We start from the raw sequence: 20,083 nt of genomic DNA on the forward strand, positions 1-20,083 counted from the left end.
TTTCATCCTGAATTAAGTAATTGATCACATTAACCCCAACAAGAAAAGTCCTGACAAGAAGTTCGAGTTAGCTTCGTCAACATGCCACGTGTTCATCTTTTCTTTTTCTAACACTCTCTCTCTGTTTCCCTGCTGAACATTTCGTTCCTACAGATTTGCAGATTGAAGCTTAAATAATCAAAGACAAAATATCAAACACATACAACAACTTGCGAAGAAAAACTTTGACTTGGATCATCTGTTGGAAACTTCATCTCAGGTTCTCACTTTTTCATTGATTCAATTTTCAATTTATATTTTCTTCTCTAGTGTCAAGGATCATCACTTCTGATAGATCATAGATCTAATTTATTTGTAATTTTTTTTTTTTTTTTTGCCTTCCCTGATCTTTGCTCGTTAGATTTGGAAATAATTGGTTGATTCATCTTGATTCAGAGTTTACGATTGCGTGCTGTTTAAATATTAGACTCGAAACCGAATCGGAAATCAAATTAGGGTTTTTTTAGGGCTTCGTGAAATTAGAGAATTTTTGGGGTTAATTGTGTAGGTGGGGATCACAAGAGTATGGACAAATTGAAGATAGCGGAATGGGGAGAGAAGCTGAAGACTGGTGGAGCTCAGATGAGCAGAATGGTTAGTGAGAAAGTGAAAGACATGCTTCAAGCTCCGACCTTGGAATCGAAGATGGTTGATGAAGCTACTTTAGAGACGTTGGAGGAGCCCAACTGGGGAATGAACATGAGGATTTGTGCTCAGATTAACAACGACGAGTTTAACGGCACCGAGATTGTTAGAGCTATCAAGAGGAAGATCTCAGGTAGGAGCCCTGTGAGCCAAAGGCTGAGCCTTGAGCTTCTGGAAGCTTGTGCTATGAACTGCGAGAAGGTTTTCTCTGAAGTTGCTTCTGAGAAGGTTCTTGATGAGATGGTTTGGTTAGTCAAGAACGGTGAAGCTGATCCTGAGAACAGGAAGCGAGCTTTTCAGCTTATTAGAGCTTGGGGACAATCCCAAGATCTTACTTATCTTCCTGTTTTTCATCAGACTTATATGGTACTAAAATCTCTCCTGAATCTGATTTGCTTATCATGCAAAAGACGTTTTTTTGTTATTTTGTGTCATTCTCTGTTTTTCTTATTCCTCTTTGTGGTTTCTCTTAGAGCTTAGAAGGCGTGAACAGTTTAAACGCTCGTGGTGAAGAGAACTCAATGCCGGGACAAACCTCTCTGGAGTCTCTTATGCAACGGCCTGTTCCAGTTCCTCCACCTGGTAGCTATCCGGTTCCTAATCAAGAACAGGCTCGTGGGGATGATGAAGGTATTGATTATAACTTTGGGAACTTATCGATAGAGGATAAGAAAGAACAGATTGAGATTACAAGGAACAGCCTCGAGTTACTCTCTAGCATGTTGAATACTGAAGGGAAGCCTAATCACACAGAGGTAACCTTTTGCATTGTCTGCTCATTAAGCTTTATAAAAAAACATTACTCTTTTTCAGCTATGTGTGTTTTGAGTATTCATTGATACTATTACTGGTCAAAAGTAAGTAATGAGGTTATATGTTACGGTTACAGGACGATCTAACGGTAAGCCTGATGGAGAAATGTAAGCAATGTCAGCCGTTAATTCAAATGATCATAGAGAGCACAACAGACGACGAGGGAGTCCTTTTCGAGGCTCTGCATCTGAATGATGAGCTCCAACGCGTTCTATCTAGTTACAAGAAGCCTGATGAAACCGAGAAGAAAGCCTCCGTGGTGGAACAAGAATCATCAGGAAGCAAAGATGCTGGTCCGAAACCAACAGAGGAAGAACAGCAACCTGTAAAGAAAACGGGTGACGGGGATGACACAAAACATTCAGAATCATCAGGCTCCTCCGACAAACCCGTCAAAGAGGATAAGCAGGTGAAAATAGAACTCGGGCTTTCGAGTGATGAAGATGAGAAATGAGCAGTTCTGTGTTTTGTCTTTCTTCCGACATGGATATCAGAATGTTGCGAAGATTTGTTCTTGATGGTTGTTGCTTTTAAATTATAACAATGGATTCCCACTAGCAGTGTGGAACCGTTTTAGCTTCGTTTCTCGCTTTGTGTTATAAACTGGTTTTTGTAGACATTTTTAAACCTTAGGTGAATCTTCACCCGAAACAGTTATACGAGGTGTTTTGGTCTGCATGCTACTTGCTTATATGTGTTTATGACTTGTGAGGTTAGTATCTAACTTCCCTGCTGGGTGATATAACTGGCTTGATATATTCACCTCATTATCATATTAACTCGCTTGAAATGATAGAATAGAGTCTAACATTCTTCTTGAAACATGCTAATTTTGAAGATGGACCCGGAAATGGTACAGTGGCATAAGATTACATGATATAATCATATAAGTAATTTTGTAACTTAGTTTAGTGCATATAGACGATTTGTTTCACTGCAACAAAAATTAGTTAATTCATGAAACGTCACCACTTTGACGTGCTTTATTCTTTTCGTCTATTGATGCTTCTATAATCAGCTTCTTGTGTCGTCGACATGCTCTACCAATTGAAGTGGACGTGGCCGTAACCACTTACGCTATTATACATCAAATAAAACTATATAATATGTCTTGGTGGACTTATATATTCATCGTTTAAGGTTATAGATTGGTTCTTTATCCAAAAAAGGTTATAGATTGGTCTCCACCACCTTTTCTATGCATACATTCCCAACTCTGAAAACGTCATGCGTCTGTCTTCATTGGTTATCCATTTCACTCCATCAACCAAAAAGCTAAAGAGATTTTGACATTTTGCTACATATCCTTTATAAATGATTTTGTAGTTACTATACATTTGGGTTCTATGGAATTACTATAAAACTCCAGTTGCTTTTGATTTGTTATATATTTTATGGAAAGACCTATGGTGGGAGTAAAAATGGCATGGATATGAATTGCAATTTCTTCTATTTTTCCTCACAGCTATATTAATCAGATGCTTGCTCTTTGTTTGGTGGTAAGTTATGTTTTTGTGTGTTTTTACTTTTTAGAAAATTAAAGAAATTAAACCTTACGTCACTACGTTCGCCATTAAAATATAGGCATCTATGGAAAGGTATACGTTATACCCCCAAAACATGACAAATATCATATAATGCAAACGCAAATAAGTGATGATGACCTTGCAAGTGTTACTTAGAGAAATATATAATACATGACATATTGAGGATCAAATGAATTTAGGGATGTATAGGGGAAGCTATATTATATCTGACTAGATTTCAACTTAAATATAGATTGGTGAATGAACACTCAGTAAGGCTTTAGCTTCCTATATAAACCATTGATGTTGAGGGTATATGGAGATCAACCTTTAAACTTCAAAGACTTTATATTTAGCTTATTACCTTCAAGATTTAAGAGGAAGTCACTTATATATGGTAAGTCTCAAGTTATGGGTTTGTTTGGTGTTGCTAATTCTATTACTCAAATTAACCTCGGTGCACCACTATCGAGGTTTGGTTGCGGAAGAGAGTTTTCCTGGTCGAGTCCGTTTGGAACAGATTAGACGAGAGCTTTTTGAGAGGTTAAAAGAGGTGAAGGTGAGATCAGAAGGCGAAGAGACGATCCTTGGAAATACTCTTGATTCGAAGCGACTTAGTCCTGGCGGTCCTGACCCGAGGCATCACTGACCTAGAAGAATGTATAACTATGTAATGCCATTTTTGAGAGAAAGGTTCAATAAGATTAAAAACCTTTTAACTTAATCCTAATGGTGTAATGTATTCGAGCTCTAATCTTCAAATAAGAAAGATGCGTCACCTAAAACAGCTTGCTAGCTCGACATATGTAACGTATTATGATAAACATTATATATCAAACATGAAATTAACAACACAGAACTGTGAGATACATACTTTGTTTTCCCATGACTATATATAGAGCTGCATGCTGGCAACACAATTTATTGTATTCAGTTGCATAGTCCGCTAGCTAGCTAGTATATTACACATAATTTGGAAGAGAGAAAAATATGCATGGTCGAACTCCATCATCGTAACTAATAACTATTACCAAATTATCTCACGCTCAAACTTTTAACATTTCAGGAAAGAATATTATGATTTTTATCAAATTTATTAAAAAATATACTGTATGTTGTCCTAATTTTAGCAAATAGTCTTTAATCTATTAATATCTCCTTCACTTAAATATCTCTCATAAATTATGGATATATAATTATATATACATGGGAATTAATGTTTTGGGGAAAATGGTACTATTATTTAAATATTATCTTAAGCAAGATTTTATTGTTGTTGTTGAGAAGTATATTTATTTATTTTAATTTGATTATTATAGATACTATCATATTTGGGAAATTGATTTGGTTTGTTATTAGGCCCAAACCTAAAAAAAGCTATCGGGTCGAGTAAACGAGCCGAAAAAATCTAACGCTGGGTTGCTTCTTCTTCTCCTTCTTCTTCTTCCTCGCTCTTGCGGCGCCTTCTCTCTCCCAAGCTCGCTGAGGTAAAAAAGCTTCATCCAATTTCTCCTTTCTCCAGATCAATTCTTGCTTTCCCTTACCTTTCTACTGGTTCCGTTTCCTGAAGAAAGTTTTCTCCCTTTTTCTTTTTCTTTTTTCCCAAAGGTTTGGTTCGTGTCGATCTCAAAGCTCTGAGATTCGAATGACCTAATTGTCTCTGTTCTTCTTATCCTGGGAATTTTGAATCGTATATAGTCGGCATCTACTTGCTGCGTCAAATTTGATTCAGAAACCCTAATTTCGTGGGCCTTGTTGTGCAGTCTCACAAATTTGCACACTCTCTCGGAATCGTTCTGGAAATTAGGGTTTCACGGTGGAAGATTTGATTTCGGCTGATTTGTGGGCTTTCTGACAGTATTAATCGGGACAAGTGAAGAAAAAAAAGGCATCAATCAATTTAGGGCAAAATTAAGAGCGTGAAATTAGGGTTTCTGAAGTATATGTATGGCGTCGGAGCCTGTTAACGGAGGAGAAGGAATCGATGGAGCTAGAGAGAAGCAAATCATTAAAGTTTATAAGAGGAAAGGCAAAGGTCAAAGAAAACAGTCGCCCTTCTTTGCCATCGAGAAACCAGAGGGGAATTTAGAAAACGACAATGATAACAATGATTTGAATCCTCCTGAAACTCTAGCTCCAGAGTCCGTGGATCCTATAGTCTTGGTGAAGGATTCTGTCCAAGAGGGGGCTAATTCTCAGGAAGACAATGCGGCTGGTATAGCCAAAAACTCAACTCAAGCACGTTCAGACAGCCTGCCTGGTGATGAAGTCATTGACAAGCCTCTTGTGGAAGCTTTTTCTCATGCCCAACCTCAGGATGATGCCACGGATAAGAACGTTCCTTTGGGTCAGGATGATGTTGTGAACACTATTGTAGGCGACAAGTCTGTAGATGCACCCTCTGAAAGCCACAAAGCACAAGATGATGTCAATACAGTGGTTGTTGATGAAAACTCTATCAAGGAACCTCCTAAAAGCCTTGCCCAAGAAGAAGATGGTACTACTGTGATCGTTGACAAGAACCCTATTGAAGTACCTTCTCATTCCCTATCAGTGGAAGATGTCAATACACTTGTTGTTGATAAGAATCCCATTGAAGTGTCTTCTGAGGAATATGTCCACGTGGTAGATGCAGATAATCTGATAAAAGAAGCTCACCCTGAAAATCTTGTTGAAAGAGATGCCACTGATGCCCAACAGCCCGCAGGCCTTACCTCTGATTCTGCTCACGCTACTGCTGCTGGAAGCATGCCTATGGAGGAGGACGCAGATGGTCGTATTAGGATACATGTAGCTTCCACAACGAAGCAACAGAAAGAGGAGATCAGGAAGAAGCTTGAGGATCAGCTTAACGTGGTCAGAGGTATGGTAAAGAAGATAGAGGATAAAGAGGGTGAGATTGGTGCATACAATGATTCTCGTGTTTTGATTAACACTGCTATTAATAATGGTGGAGGAAGGATTCTCTCTGGGTTTGCCTCAGCTGGACTTCCTCGTGAGGTCATCAGAGCACCAAGGCCTGTAAATCAACTAAGCATATCAGTGTTGGAGAATACTCAGGGAGTCCATGAGCATGTGGAGAAAGAGAAAAGAACGCCCAAGGCAAATCAGTTTTATAGAACTTCAGAATTTTTACTTGGTGACAAGTTACCACCTGCGGAGAGTAACAAGAAATCAAAATCAAGTGCGAAGAAGCACGGAGGAGATGCTGGGCATGGGTTTAGTGCAGGGTCTAAAGTTTTCAAGCATTGCAGTGCTCTTCTTGAAAGGCTGATGAAACATAAGCATGGTTGGGTGTTTAATGCTCCAGTAGACGTGAAGGGTCTAGGTTTGCATGATTACTTCACCATTATCGAGCACCCTATGGATTTGGGAACTATAAAGTCTGCGTTAACAAAAAATTTGTACAAGTCACCAAGAGAATTTGCAGATGATGTTAGACTTACTTTCCACAATGCCATGACTTACAACCCACCAGGACAAGATGTCCATGTCATGGCGGAAACACTATTACAGATCTTTGAGGAAAGATGGGCTGTAATAGAGGCAGACTACAATCGTGAAATGAGATTTGTCACTGGTTATGAAATGAATCTTCCAACTCATACAATGAGGTCTAGACTTGGTCCTACAATGCCGCCACCACCGATTAATGTGAGGAATACGATAGACAGAGCCGACTGGAGTAATCGCCAACCAACTACAACACCTGGAAGAACACCAACTAGTGCAACACCTTCTGGAAGGACACCTGCTCTGAAGAAGCCAAAGGCCAACGAACCAAATAAAAGAGATATGACATATGAGGAGAAGCAGAAGCTAAGTGGCCACTTGCAAAACTTGCCTCCAGATAAACTAGATGCAATTGTACAAATTGTTAACAAGAGGAATACTGCTGTGAAGCTACGGGATGAAGAAATTGAGGTTGATATTGATAGTGTTGATCCAGAGACCTTGTGGGAGTTGGACAGATTTGTAACCAACTACAAAAAGGGCTTGAGCAAGAAAAAGAGAAAAGCTGAGCTAGCTATTCAAGCTAGAGCAGAAGCCGAGAGGAATAGCCAACAACAGATGGTAGTTATCCTGAGAATTTTACTCCTTTTGTTATTTGCTTTTCTTGTTTTACTTGAAATTGTATGCTCATATTTGTTTGTTTTTCCTCTTGATTGCAGGCTCCAGCACCAGCGGCACATGAGTTTTCTAGGGAGGGTGGCAACACAGGTAATTTTGCCGGGCTCTTATATATAGATATATAACTTCCCTCTCTTTGGTATGAACAACTTAGGGATAATAATTCTTACCGCAGCTAAAAAGACACTTCCTACACCATTACCTTCGCAAGTGGAGAAGCAAAACAATGAGACAAGCAGATCAAGTAGTTCAAGCAGCTCTTCCAGTGGTTCCAGCTCTTCTAGTGGTACATGCTGCTCTCTGAGTTATCTAACATGTCCTCTGATATATTGCTAATGTGAAAAAAATTTATTACTAAACCCCTCTCTGTGTTGGGCGTGCAGATTCGGACAGTGACAGCTCTTCGTCATCTGGATCAGATCGGACCTAGAGTCTAGTGTACAAGAGGGTTGATGTTGACAAATATGTAAGTTCATCGCTATCATTCACTGTTAATCTAAATAACATATGTGTTGTCAACAACATCTTCCTTATATCCATTTTGGCATGTTGAATGTTGCTGGTCAATATCCTGGGTAGTTTGTTATATATATATATATATATATGCTGATAGTTGGTGCTGCCTTGAAACATACATAGGGATCTCTAGTTGTATATGTAATCGGGGTGATGGTTTTTATGGTGGAAACAGGGCGTTGGAAAGATGGAGGTAGAGTAGAAGAGGATTTGGGAGGTGAAGGAAGGATGATGACCGTACAGGCTTGGGGGCAGAGAAATATTAGAGAGTGGATGGGTTTGGTTTTTTTATCTTTGATGGGAGGAAAAGATTGTATCATATTCATCATATCACTGTTAGCGTAAAAAAGAAGAAGAAAAGTCTATTATTCTTATTATTTTTTTTTTTGGGTTGACGTAGTAGGATAATGGCTGTGTTTGTCTACTTTAGATGTAACCGTAGGGGTTGGGTTGGGTTTGGTGTCTCACTTTGTATATCTCTGCCTCTCACACTCTCTCTCGGTCTTTTGTTTTTAGCGGGTTTAGTTGGTTTGACTGCTTGATCAATTTAGTTAGGTGCTTTTGAATCAAAGATTCTGGATTCTTAAAAACTTGTAGTATTGTAAGCTTGTGAGTTTGTGACCCCTTTGTTAGCTTTGTTTTCTCCTTGCTTCCTTCCACACTATTACTACCCTTATCTACCCTCTTCTCTATTCGATCTATACAATGGATTGCTAGGGAATCATACTACCGAATTGGTTTCACCTTTACATTAGAAAAGAAAAAAACATGTAAACATGCCAATTTGAATTTCGTATTTGGAGTTCGATTTCCAAGGATTTTTCTACCACAGTAACTATTGAGTTGGTTAAAAAACCAAAGCTTTTTGGGAAAAGATGAAGCAATGTCCAAAGGCTATGGAAGAGGAGCTGTTGAAGAAGCATTGAGAGAAGGGTTGAGAGAAGAATGTTGACTCATCATCTGCGTCCCTTTCCACTGAATTCTCTGTCTCCACTTCGTTCTCTCACGATCTCCACTGCTCTCTCCTCTTCTTATTCTACTGCAGCGAAGCAACAACAACAACACAAGCTTTGGTCTGGTCTGGAAAGCTGGAGAAAGAGTCCTGTCAATGACCTTCGTCTCTGGGGACCTGCGGGTCCTCTCCTCCCTTCTTCCGACTCCGTTCCCGCCGACTTCTCCGGTCTGGTATTGGCGGCGTCTTCTCTCGCCGATCTCGGAGCTCTCGTCCTCTCAACCTCTGACCCTCTCTCCAAATCTCATATCTCTCATTTAGCTTTCTCGCGTTGGCGACGTGAGAATCTCCCTGTTGGTTCAATCTCACATCTTCCTTCTTCTCCAGCTCGTCCTCCCAAACCACTCCTCGTCTGTGTTTTCTCTCTCTCTTATCTAATTTGATGTTAGTTTATCAAATCAGCTTCTTTGTATTTTGCAGGTTGCGACCAACGAAGTTCCAAATCCGAAAGATTCGAAGCTTCCTCTCAATGCTCATATGCTTCACAACCTCGCTCATGTCGAGCTCAATGCTATTGATTTGGCTTGGGACACTGTTGCTCATTTCTCCCCTTTCTTCCACGTTTTGGGTCACAACTTCTTTGATGACTTTGCTCATGTTGCTGATGACGAGAGTCGCCATTTCTTGTGGTGTTCCCAGAGACTCGCTGAGCTTGGTTTCAAGTTCTGTCACATTAAAGTCTTCAACTTTTTGACTGGTATTGTATTGGTTTTCAAGCCAGCCATTATCCTTCATCTTCTTCTTCTTCTTGTTCTTCAAGGTATGGAGATATAACTTGCTCATGAGGGAATGCGAGAAAACATCCAACAATGTTGCTGCTCGCTTGGCTGTTATCCCTCTTGTACAGGTAATTGAATGCCCCCACTCTTCCCATATGGATGATATCGCAGATGTACGTTACTGGAGATAGACACCAACGTGTTTATAGCCTTTTAATAGCATAATTCATACCAATTTAGTTAGTTTTATAGGAGGCTAGAGGACTTGATGCTGGACCTAGGTTGGTCAAAAGGCTGACCGGCTTCGGAGATTATAGGACTTCAAAAATCGTGGCTAAGATCGCTGAGGAGGAAGTTGCACATGTAGCTGTTGGTGTAGACTGGTTTCTCTCTGTGTGTCAAAAGATGAACCGTGCTCCTTGCCCTACATTTAAAGGCATAGACAAGTCTTCTTTCCCCCGCTGGTTTTATACAGAGAATCATAAATATGTTTTTAACCATATGTGCTGTGCAGATCTGATCAAAGAGTATGGTGTTGAGTTAAGGGGCCCTTTTAATCACTCGGCTCGGGAGGTGGCTGGCATTCCTCGAGATTGGTAAGGAAACTATACCCACGTAGACGGGGTTTGAATGAAAAACTCCAGTCAGATTCTCTAAAAAAAAAAAAAAAATGGCTCATCTAAATGCATATTTATCTATATCAACGCACTAGGGCACATTTGAATTTAGCGCAACAGATTAAATTTTCTTATTCCATATATCTTTAGGTATGATTCATCATGTGGTTCAGAAGTGGATAAAGGCCCTAACAAACAGGATGAAAAGGAGCAACTCTCTCCAGTATGTTTCTTCTTTGTTCATGTCTTCTTCGCTATGCTTCTGGAAAAGGCAAATTCTTGCTGAAGATGTTATCTTTATTTAAGTTTTAATGTATGGTTTTTGTTGCATTTCATCACGACAGGTTTACGATAGGCTCACTCACATAATCGCAATGGAGAGTGAGAATTCAAGTCTCGAAAGGCCACCCAAATGACATGATGCGGTCAGAGTCATGATTTAATGGCGTTATAACTTATGGATGAGTGTCAGGCGTGGTTTCTTGGGATCTGAAAGAACAAATAATGTGTTCTTATACGAAATAGTTTAAACCTAGCTCTAGCTTAGAATTTTCGTCTCTTAGTGCGGCTATTGTTTATGGTGATTTTATGTCTTTGCTCCTTGTGCATGCGTGACTATCACAGTGGAAATTCACATGAGAGTTGATCCAAGCAACCACTTTATGTTATAAATTTGCTCGCATCCAAGAGAGGTTTCGAATTTAACCAAGAACAGAAATTTCGAATTTGTCACTTTCTATGTACCTGTCTTCTTCATCTTGGATTGCATTTGCATAGACTGACTGAGATTCGGTTCTTAGATTCTTTGTGCTTCTAAATGATTTTTTTCTGTGTGTACAAACATATTTTGCGGAACCTTTTATAAGATTTAGTAACTAAACTGTATTAAGCTCTTGTAGTTGGTTACTAGTTGAGGAGGAGTCGTCATCATCAGCAGCATCATTATCATCATGATCTCTCCTGTGGACATTCAGCTTCCATGTCCCATCATTCATTTGAACCATCCCTTTGTTTGCCAGACACCTCCAGGTACTTGGCACTAAGTACTCGTCCTTCAGAGCATCTAATCCTTTATTGACCAAAGAAATATCCCGGCCAATCTCCAGCTTGAATACCCCAGCTGCATCTTGCATCCCTGCTATGCCGTGCAGATAAATCTCCAGGTTATGGTAGTTCCTAAAGTTCAGAGACCGTTTCAGGTACGTGGAGTTCAATGTATTGATCTCTAATACCTCGCCTATTTCTGCATATAGTAAGAGTGGATAATGTGGCGCGACATCTGGAACATTTACTATTCTTAGGATGTTTAGTGGTTGGAGTGAGTCGACGATTTTTTTGAAGTCTTGGTCTCCAATCCGAGGACTGCCGAAAGCAAAAACTGTGATAGGAACTTGCTTTTTTTGAAGACTTATATTGATGTTGCTGTTTTTGCCATAGACAATATCTGCAGCTGATAGAACTGACATAACGGCGCCCAAGCTATGGCCAGTGAAAGTGATGCTTACTTCTTCATTCTTGTAAACTTCCAACAACCTCTTGAGCTCTCCTTGTACCTAAAACCAAAACCAAGACACAATGCCATCCATTAGGAGAAAGAAGGAGATATGGAAGTAGGGTTGTTAATGTTGTCATGGGCCGCCACGCCATGTTATGAGCTCAACCCATCGGCCTTGATAAGTTGAACCCCTGTCACTGATTTTAGCGCATTGGACCTGAAAAAGGCACCCCAAAAAATGAATGGTCCAGCGGGTTTTTCCTGGCCTGTGGTGGGCTTAGGTTTGGAACAGTCCTGGTCCGGCAATGATGTTTCAAAATTAATAAAATGGTCCGGACTGGACTGACCACCATAACATCTCTAAACTGATATGATGATAAAGAGAAAGGTGAAGACCTGTTCTCGTGCACTAGTCTTGTCATAAGGAGAGCGAGGATCAGAAGCGGTGTAGATGTCGAGCCAGCCACTTCCAATACGAGGGTTATCTTTGGGGTCTTTTACAGGGAAAACCGAGATAGCTGACTCAAGTGGAAAATCGAAATCATTAGCCCATTCATATGGCTGAAGAGTTCCTCTCCATGCCACAACAATGTCTCTCCTTCCTAACATCGCTTTTCCTTGGTCTGTAGCAACCGCAATGTAACCCATCCAGTTAGTCTGCACGCGAGAGGCATCCTTTGACAAAGACTTGACGATGAAACAGATTGGTAACTTTATGGAAGCTGTTGCGTAGATGTACTTGGTCACCTCGTACCTGAATTTCTTTTATCGGTAAGCTAATGTTGTCGAATCAAATATGAAACATTTGGGGCTTATGGCAAGTACCTGAAAGGGTTGGCTTTGAGGAAGCCGGTTCGAGCAAATAGTTGTTTCTTGGAGTAATAACAGTCACCAGCATATCTGGACTTGCGGTCCCAATTAAAGGCGTCGTAACCAACCTGAGACATCTCCCCATAGTGAATGAGGCAGCGGCGAAGATCCGGGTCAAGTGGATCAAGCAGGCCTTGCCATTTTTTTTGGCCATTCAGCTCCTTCCATCTCTTTGCTATGTCGTCCAACATATTTGCCTTAGATTTTTTTACAAACCTTTATCTTCTTGATCTTGATTATTGGATAGTAACATGGCTCCTTGTGTGAAAGAGTTGAATAATGCGTGAAGGAATTGGTCCTTGATGCACGGTCCTTCACATATATAGTGCCGATTTAAGTTTTTGTTAAGTGTACGCATATAACAATTTATAGTGTTAACATCAGTTTCAACGGTAAACCAACGCTTAAAACATGTTTTGTTAGTTACATCAAATTTTAAAATCAAAGACAAATTCCCTCTGGCTTGTCCAATATGATTTTGGTTTAACCAAACCGGAAACGTCTATCCAGAACCGAAGCAGGGGATTATGCTCAGCCACTTGACCGGTGAGTTTCTTTGTATTCATGTTCTCTGCTCTGCCTTGTTCGTCAAGATTTTATCATCTCGCATCAATGCCAAACCTGAAGCAGATGTCACCATCTAATCCCACTGAACCACCCCTTACGACCATTATCTTCATTTTGCGACAGTCCTCTCTGTAAATGAACCTTTGTGGTACTGCTTGAGAATCATTTGACCGTTTAGTTTCAATATCAGGCAATGATGATTCAGGAGTTTTTGTACATGGGCACTTCTGACATCAGAAAGCTCTTCTTCTCAAAGACTTGTCTGCGATTCAAGTTTCGGTCATCTGCAATGGATTGACATGACCATACTGTCTCAGAGAAGTAAACAGATTCTAAAGATCGGCATGACAACCCCAAGCATCATCCTCGTTTTACATTTCTTGCTGAACAATATCCATGGCTTCTTTCCACATTCATGATTTTTCTTTTCTTTGTGAAGGATTGAATCGAAGCATATTCATTGAACATTTGCAGGGGCGGCAATGGTTTTCCAGAACACAAAGAGTCTTCAGCAAGCAAGTCTTGAACCACATCTGCGAAAAGTTTCTCAACAGGGTCATGAACTTGATTCTACCTTATTTTGCAGTATCATAAACCAAGAGTTAAACAAACTAGAAACATCATCGTAAGTATTACAAGTGCTACAATAAGTATACCTGGAAACCTCAAATCTCTTCGTCACATGTTTTTCCATAGCTCATGATTTGTCAACACAGAAGTTTATTATGGAAGGATCAACGATTTTCAGAGAAACCAAACCAGCACCAGTTTTACACCGAGTATGCTATCTGCAAATTGTCAAAAGAAGAGAAAATTCCAGTTTTCAGGACAAAAAAATACGATTTCTGGAGAAATAGGCATAACATAAACATATTATCCAGTTGACTAAAATAAACCAAATTCTACGACTAAACTCTTAAACTTACGTATCTGCATATTGTTAAGAATCAGACAGAAGGAAACTTGTCCCACTGGAACTGCAACAAAACACAAAACCTGTGACCAGGAAAGCAGCACATGACTGAAGGTTATATACCATAGACAAAACTCATTTCCCAAACTCCATCTTAAAACAAACAAAAATGCTGAACGTACTTAAAAATTCTAACCTGACCTTGATCGTTTCGATTTGCTTTGTCTTGATAGCTTCAAGACTATGTTCCGTCAATTCCTCTATGTATGACCCACACAAAACCCTGAAGCAGCGGTTTGAGAATTGGCTTAAAACCCACAGCAAATTATATGGAGGAAGGGATGAGTGGATGCTACGGTTTGGGATATACCAGTCTAACGTCCAGTTGATTGACTACATCAACTCCCTCCACTTGCCCTTTAAGTTAACGGATAACAGATTCGCGGACATGACCAATTCTGAGTTTAAGGCCCATTTTCTCGGTTTGAACACGTCTTCCTCGAGGTTACACAGGAAACAGAGGCCGGTTTGTGACCCAGCAGGTGAGGTGCCAGCTGCTGTGGACTGGAGGAAACAAGGTGCTGTGACTCCTATTAGAAATCAAGGAAAATGCGGTATGAAACTATGCTCTTACACAATTCATTCTAAAGTTAAAGATTTTGCCAACGTTCATAACTATACTGATGACAACCTGATTGCGTTTTCTTTTTCTTGTGCAGGAGGTTGCTGGGCATTCTCTGCAGTGGCAGCTATTGAAGGCATCAACAAAATCAAAACAGGAAACTTAGTGTCTCTCTCAGAACAACAACTCATAGATTGTGACGTCGGTACTTACAACAAAGGCTGTAGCGGTGGATTAATGGAAACAGCATTCGAATACATCAAAACAAATGGTGGACTCGTCACCGAGACCGACTACCCATACACAGGCATAGAGGGTACCTGCGACCAAGAAAAAACCAAAAATAAGGTGGTTACGATACAAGGTTACAAAAAGGTAGCCCAGAATGAGGCGAGCCTACAAATCGCTGCAGCTCAACAGCCAGTATCAGTTGGAATAGACGCTGGTGGATTCATCTTCCAGCTCTACAGTTCTGGTGTTTTCACAAGCTACTGTGGAACAAATCTTAACCATGGAGTGACTGTCGTTGGATATGGAGCAGAAGGCGATCAAAAGTACTGGATCGTAAAGAATTCATGGGGAACGGGCTGGGGTGAAGAAGGCTACGTACGGATGGAGCGCGGTTTAAGTGAACAGACAGGTAAATGTGGTATTGCTATGCTCGCAAGTTATCCCTTGCAGTGAGTCCACAAATCTCCAGAAGCTTTAGAGCCTTTTCCTTTTGGATAACAGAAAATTTGATATGACAATTCTCTCTGTATGAGAATCTGCAATAGCGCAGCTAAAATAATTACGAGTGTGAAATAAAGTACTAGAGATCATTGAGAACCAGGTTACTGTTAACAAATAATATGCGATTATAAGAGAAACATATGTTTACTATAATACCTGCCTAATTAAGCACACGATGTTTGCTTGAACGAGTTGATGATCCTTTCTCCTAGAAGCATCCTGCTTGATAACTTGCTTCTTATAAGGCTTCGCATTAAGTCTAGTGATATTGAACAAACACAAGGGTCTCATGGAAAAAGAGAATCCTCACAACCTAAGGTATAAGCTAAAATTCTGACGACGACAACAAGTAACAACAAATAGCATCCATATAAGTCCGCAAAAAGAAAATTCTGCATCAGCTTCCAATGATTTCAGTATTTCACTATACTAACACATTCTCTCCACATTATCTTTATGCTCACTTGACACTACAAATGCTCCACAACAAACTTGCAGATGGAGTGCACAATAATCAAAAGATATGGAGACAAATTGAACTATTATAAAACAAAAGTTTGTCTAATCAGAAACAACAAAAATTATTCCCAAGTTTGGGGTATGAGTTTCATTCCAGGATCGGAACTGCAGCTATTCTTACAAAATCGTAACATTTATCTGAGTGACTACAGGAAATACCTAGGACTTCAGTTCCGAAAGCCTTTCTCTAACAGTACAAGCAAGCTTCCATTCACCGATGCTAATAAGACGCTCGACCACTTTTTGCCTAACCTTGATATATGGTATGAACCCTCTATCAGTCATTCTCATAACCATCTTCCCTGCCAAAATGTATTCCCTAACCTCAAGACAACCCTCGACTAATACCTCATAGCTCTCAAATTCCACAGGGTAATCTCGACTTTCTACAAACTCGATCATCTCAATGGCTTTCCAAGTTTCCCTGTTGGCTCTCAAAGCTGATGCTACTTTTGTCAACATCCCTTTCCGTGGAGAAATACCAGCCTTGCTCACCATTTCTTTGACTATATTCACCACATCGTTAGTCTTTCTAGCCAAACACAATGAATTAATCACGGCCCCATAACTCTCCACATCAGGAATACAGCCAGCTGCACCCATTTCCTCAACAACTTTAACGGCCTCATCCAACTTATCAACAGCACAGAGAGAGGACACTAGATAATTGCAAGTTCCAGTATCAGGGCTATATCCAATCAATTTCATCTCATTAATAATATCTGCAACAGACTGGGATCCTCGTCGCCGTTCAAGCCAAGCATCAGACAGAAGGAGATGAGTCTGAGGATTAGGAAGACAGCCAGAACGAAGAGTGCGTTGAAGGATCGCGAAAGACAAAGGAAGCGGATCAGAACTCTGAAGACAGTAAGTAAGAAGGCTGGAGTAGACAATTTTGGGAAGCGAACGTGGTCTCACGGGCACAAAACTTTGGAGGATTTCATCAATGACTCTGATTCTATGATGATGGTGGAAAGCAGAGAGAAAAGAGAATAACATTGAGTTTTGGTAAGGCTCTTTGAGTGACACAACAAGGTCAGGGATTCTAAGATACTCCTTTGTTTCAACAGCACATTTTATAGCCTTTTCAACCGCTTCAAAAGAAGAGATTGATCGAGAAAACAGAATGCAGGACCGGGAAAAAGCAAAGGGTTTTCGCAAATGTGTCAAGAGAATTGCCATTTCCTATTCCCAGAGACCTGATCAACTATAAACTCATCAACTTGGCATCAGAAAAAAGCTTCCTTTCCTGTCGTAAAACATAAAGTACACCTGAGTCAGTCAACTAACGTCGATGATGATGGTGAACGAAAGACTAATGTTCAATATAAGCAAAATTCATACCTTTTTAGAAAAATTGAAGCTTTTTACAGGACGAATGATATTTTCCTTCACAGGGGAATATCATCGAACAACTGGACGGCAAAATCCGGAGAACTCAAATGTATAGACAATAACTTGAGATTTGGTAAACCGGATCAAAGTGAGTAATCCGGAATACCCATTGAACTTCGATCGAATACGTCCTCCACAGATTTGATATGTAGAAGCAGAATGAATGGGTTGATTTGAACAAAGGAATCTTCTCCAGACTCAAAGAGTAGAGAAGCGTTGCGTTTGATTCTATACCAGCCTCTGTCTTGTTAAACCTAACCGGATTTATTCAAAAGGTTTAGTTTAACCGGAAATTGATCGGTCCAGTAACTTTTATCAAAATTATAGCGTATACTTAACTATGAATTTTTACTATTGCAGCAGGGACATACATAATGAGTGAATAACCGTACAACTTTTTTAACTCTGGGAGACATAAAATACAACACGAATTCAATAATTATGAAATAGTCAACTATATAACATGCTTCGTATTCGATTAGAACACGTAACAATTAAACATTTAACGTGGGAGATAGTATTGCCCTTGTTTAAAACCATTGATCACTGCTGCATAACATTGTTGCCTTTGATCGTGCTTTAGATTTTCCCAACCACCTTGCAAATCCCTTGATGTATATGATCCACCATTAACAATCTCCCCATTCACACCGCCAACACCATTGTTATTAACACAAAATCCTACCGATCCACTTGAATTCATCACTAATCCGGTCTTGTTGTTGTTATTGTTGGTATATACTCGTTGATGATTATTATCCCAACCAAGGAGTGGTTGATTATGAACCAAGCTTTTGTATAACTTGAGCTCTTCACAAACCCTCCTATACTCTCCGTATGAGCCAAGGACCGGATCTTTCTGTCTCCATAGAGCTTCCCAAGTCAAAGAATCAGACAGCTTGGTACGGTCCTCTTCACGTACGGTCCGTACCATTTTCTGTACGTTACTGACACCGAAGACCTTGTGCACGGCCTGAAACTCTTTAGTCTTGCGGGCTGGGTAATACGGGGATAAGATACATTCGTTGTTGCATTTCTTCCTTTGGTGTTTGCATGACGCACATGCTTGATGCGACGATGAGTTATTGGAGATGTTGTTGTTGTTGTTGGTGGTGGTATTGGAGTTCCTTTGCATCATGTCATGTCCTTAGTAAAGGAAACTTAAAATTATAATACAATACTAGATGTCAGTGATCGATCAGGTGAAGACATTCAAAAAGTTAAACAAATCGTCTAGCTAGATCGTTAACTAGGGTTTGATTAGTTGTTAAAACCTATTAATCTTTCGAGTTTCGACAATTAATTTGATATAGATATTCTAACGTGACTTTGGGGAATTAGAATTCACATGGTATAGAAGAGGTTTACACTTTTGGTTGTTTATTAAAAAGTTTTAACATTATAAATTTAGAGAAATATTCGATTGGTTACATTTCCCTAAGTATTCGATGATAAAGCCGATTTTGGATTTAGTAGTAAAGCCGATACTGACTTTAAGATATACCACCGCTGAAAAGAATCATTCTACAATTTTTCTTAGTACAAACTACTTGTAGTATATTTACGGGTTTGGATTCAAGTGTAATACAATAACGATGATATTACAAAAAATACTAAATCATATATATATATATATATATATATATATATATTTTACAATTTATAACTTGAGTGGAATATTTCTACTATATATAATTTATGCTTTTCGTATAAAAAGTTGTTTTTTTCTTAAAGAGTGTATACAAAAATCAAAAATGTTTTGGATAACCTATATATAGTTTCTAATTTTTAAATAACTGGTGGGTTAATATGACTATATGAAGTTAACGAAAAAAATATATAGAACATAGCATATACACATATATACCGTAATAGAAACAAATTAGGAGTCGGAATATATAGATTAATTTAACGATAGCTATTAATATTTTCACATGCATGTTTCTACATGTACATGAATATGCAATATGGTCTTCATTTCAACCAGTCCTTATAGCTATTAATATATGGGATTAGCTATTAATACACGTATTACTACTAGCCAACATATTAAGAGGGAACAATGTACTAAATATTTGGTAATTAAGTATGACAAAATTTTCATATAGTGCTATAATTTTATGGGACTCACACAAATATATATATATATATACATATATGCATGGATGATCTGGCCGGTAGACTAATTGAAGCATTATAAAATCTATACACACCGTAGTCACAATTGACAAGGAAATAAGAGTTTCCACAAAAGAATAATAAGAGTTTGAACATATATAACTTCGGGAAGGGTTAATACAAACCTGTTGGCTCTTTTATTTACCTTCATTTGTGTGTTAATAGCAATTGAAGCTATGCATGGGGTTTATATTAATAATAAGGGGTATTTATAATTTAGTATTGTAATTTTGGATAAAGAAAGATGAATAATTAATGGTGCACAAAGAGTTTGTCTGATGAACATGAAAAGATTGTTTGGTTAATGAAAGAAAAAGGTGTTTGGATGAAGGGTCGATTATGAGTTTTTAGGTTGCTCATGAGAAAGGACAATTAACAACTATGAAATCAATAAACAAAACGAATTTTCGATTTGTATTTGATTTTTGGAAAAAGAATACGTGGAAAGAAAAATAATACTACTATGTTAGAAAAAATCAATATATTAATTTTTTTGGTTGTTTCAATATTTAAGTTTGTTTTTATATAGTCATAATTGAGATATATATATATTAGATTATCATGAGTTATATATCTTTCTATTACTATGTTTATGTCTTTTCTCATATTGTCTTATGCAAGAGCCATGATACTCTCAAACAATATGTTAATCTATAAGAACTTTTGTTAACCAATCAGACCGATGGAGAATATCAAAACCATAATATGTACCAGTGTGACAAATTGGCTTCAATTATAAAATCGATGTGCCGTGACTTAGAGTAGAAAATAATG

The 20,083-nt window shown here is 38.9% G+C and overlaps 7 protein-coding genes and 1 pseudogene across 16 annotated transcripts; 5 read left to right on the forward strand and 3 right to left on the reverse strand.

Annotated features, from left to right (window-relative positions):
- The first annotated feature begins 46 nt into the window (after nt 1–46).
- LOC104739176 (TOM1-like protein 2) lies at nt 47–2,175 on the forward strand. The gene is made up of 4 exons (XM_010459446.3): nt 47–259; nt 548–1,050; nt 1,158–1,439; nt 1,574–2,175. Exons 2-4 carry the CDS (start codon nt 565–567, stop codon nt 1,949–1,951), a joined length of 1,146 nt encoding a protein of 381 aa, XP_010457748.1. The 5' UTR covers nt 47–259; nt 548–564; the 3' UTR covers nt 1,952–2,175.
- A 1,194-nt stretch (nt 2,176–3,369) lies between these two features.
- LOC109128854 (CLAVATA3/ESR (CLE)-related protein 3-like) lies at nt 3,370–3,873 on the forward strand. Its single transcript, XM_019235973.2, has one exon. It carries the CDS (start codon nt 3,418–3,420, stop codon nt 3,670–3,672), a length of 255 nt encoding a protein of 84 aa, XP_019091518.1. The 5' UTR covers nt 3,370–3,417; the 3' UTR covers nt 3,673–3,873.
- Nucleotides 3,874–4,295: 422 nt separating this feature from the next.
- On the forward strand, nt 4,296–8,315 carry LOC104739179 (transcription factor GTE4). 2 transcript variants are annotated; one of them, XM_010459449.2, is made up of 6 exons: nt 4,296–4,510; nt 4,632–7,097; nt 7,196–7,244; nt 7,330–7,440; nt 7,538–7,620; nt 7,846–8,315. In XM_010459449.2, exons 2-5 carry the CDS (start codon nt 4,971–4,973, stop codon nt 7,582–7,584), a joined length of 2,334 nt encoding a protein of 777 aa, XP_010457751.2. In that variant the 5' UTR covers nt 4,296–4,510; nt 4,632–4,970; the 3' UTR covers nt 7,585–7,620; nt 7,846–8,315. The 2 variants fall into 2 exon arrangements, with proteins under 2 accessions (XP_010457751.2, XP_010457752.2); XM_010459450.3 differs by having other exon boundaries at nt 4,345–4,510; nt 4,787–7,097.
- Nucleotides 8,316–8,365: 50 nt separating this feature from the next.
- Nucleotides 8,366–10,690, forward strand: LOC104739178 (uncharacterized). 6 transcript variants are annotated; one of them, XR_015579912.1, is made up of 7 exons: nt 8,366–9,032; nt 9,103–9,344; nt 9,443–9,529; nt 9,646–9,837; nt 9,916–9,997; nt 10,169–10,241; nt 10,363–10,690. XR_015579912.1 is itself a non-coding variant. In XM_010459448.3 (7 exons), exons 1-7 carry the CDS (start codon nt 8,616–8,618, stop codon nt 10,432–10,434), a joined length of 1,149 nt encoding a protein of 382 aa, XP_010457750.2. In that variant the 5' UTR covers nt 8,497–8,615; the 3' UTR covers nt 10,435–10,690. The 6 variants fall into 6 exon arrangements, 1 of the variants encoding a protein (XP_010457750.2); XR_015579911.1 differs by having other exon boundaries at nt 8,495–9,032; nt 9,642–9,837; XR_015579910.1 differs by having other exon boundaries at nt 8,496–9,032; nt 9,654–9,837.
- Nucleotides 10,691–10,794: 104 nt separating this feature from the next.
- LOC104739177 (phospholipase A1-IIalpha) lies at nt 10,795–12,949 on the reverse strand. 3 transcript variants are annotated; one of them, XM_087484137.1, is made up of 4 exons: nt 12,339–12,698; nt 11,910–12,267; nt 11,251–11,571; nt 10,795–11,153 (listed from the first exon to the last, which is right to left on the reverse strand). In XM_087484137.1, the coding sequence occupies exons 1-4, from the start codon at nt 12,572–12,574 to the stop codon at nt 11,082–11,084; spliced, it is 987 nt and encodes a 328-aa protein (XP_087340263.1). In that variant the 5' UTR covers nt 12,575–12,698; the 3' UTR covers nt 10,795–11,081. The 3 variants fall into 3 exon arrangements, with proteins under 3 accessions (XP_087340263.1, XP_010457749.1, XP_087340264.1); XM_010459447.2 differs by having other exon boundaries at nt 10,795–11,571; nt 12,339–12,949; XM_087484138.1 differs by lacking the exon at nt 10,795–11,153 and having other exon boundaries at nt 11,536–11,807.
- A 1,055-nt stretch (nt 12,950–14,004) lies between these two features.
- On the forward strand, nt 14,005–15,370 carry LOC104743166 (vignain-like). Its single transcript, XM_010464278.3, has 2 exons — nt 14,005–14,477; nt 14,583–15,370. Exons 1-2 carry the CDS (start codon nt 14,033–14,035, stop codon nt 15,167–15,169), a joined length of 1,032 nt encoding a protein of 343 aa, XP_010462580.2. The 5' UTR covers nt 14,005–14,032; the 3' UTR covers nt 15,170–15,370.
- A 371-nt stretch (nt 15,371–15,741) lies between these two features.
- LOC104739182 (pentatricopeptide repeat-containing protein At1g06270) lies at nt 15,742–17,559 on the reverse strand. Its single transcript, XM_010459453.3, has 2 exons — nt 17,081–17,559; nt 15,742–16,985 (listed from the first exon to the last, which is right to left on the reverse strand). The coding sequence occupies exon 2, from the start codon at nt 16,916–16,918 to the stop codon at nt 15,896–15,898; it is 1,023 nt and encodes a 340-aa protein (XP_010457755.1). The 5' UTR covers nt 16,919–16,985; nt 17,081–17,559; the 3' UTR covers nt 15,742–15,895.
- Nucleotides 17,463–19,517, reverse strand: LOC104739181 (LOB domain-containing protein 2 pseudogene; annotated as a pseudogene). Its single transcript, XR_015579913.1, has 2 exons — nt 19,435–19,517; nt 17,463–18,291 (listed from the first exon to the last, which is right to left on the reverse strand). The product of XR_015579913.1 is annotated as an LOB domain-containing protein 2 pseudogene (transcript).
- Nucleotides 19,518–20,083: the final 566 nt, after the last annotated feature.

Source organism: Camelina sativa, chromosome 14 (genome assembly GCF_030686135.1).
Source record: "Camelina sativa cultivar CO46 ecotype springtype chromosome 14, ASM3068613v1".
Classification (NCBI taxonomy): Eukaryota; Viridiplantae; Streptophyta; class Magnoliopsida; order Brassicales; family Brassicaceae; genus Camelina; species Camelina sativa.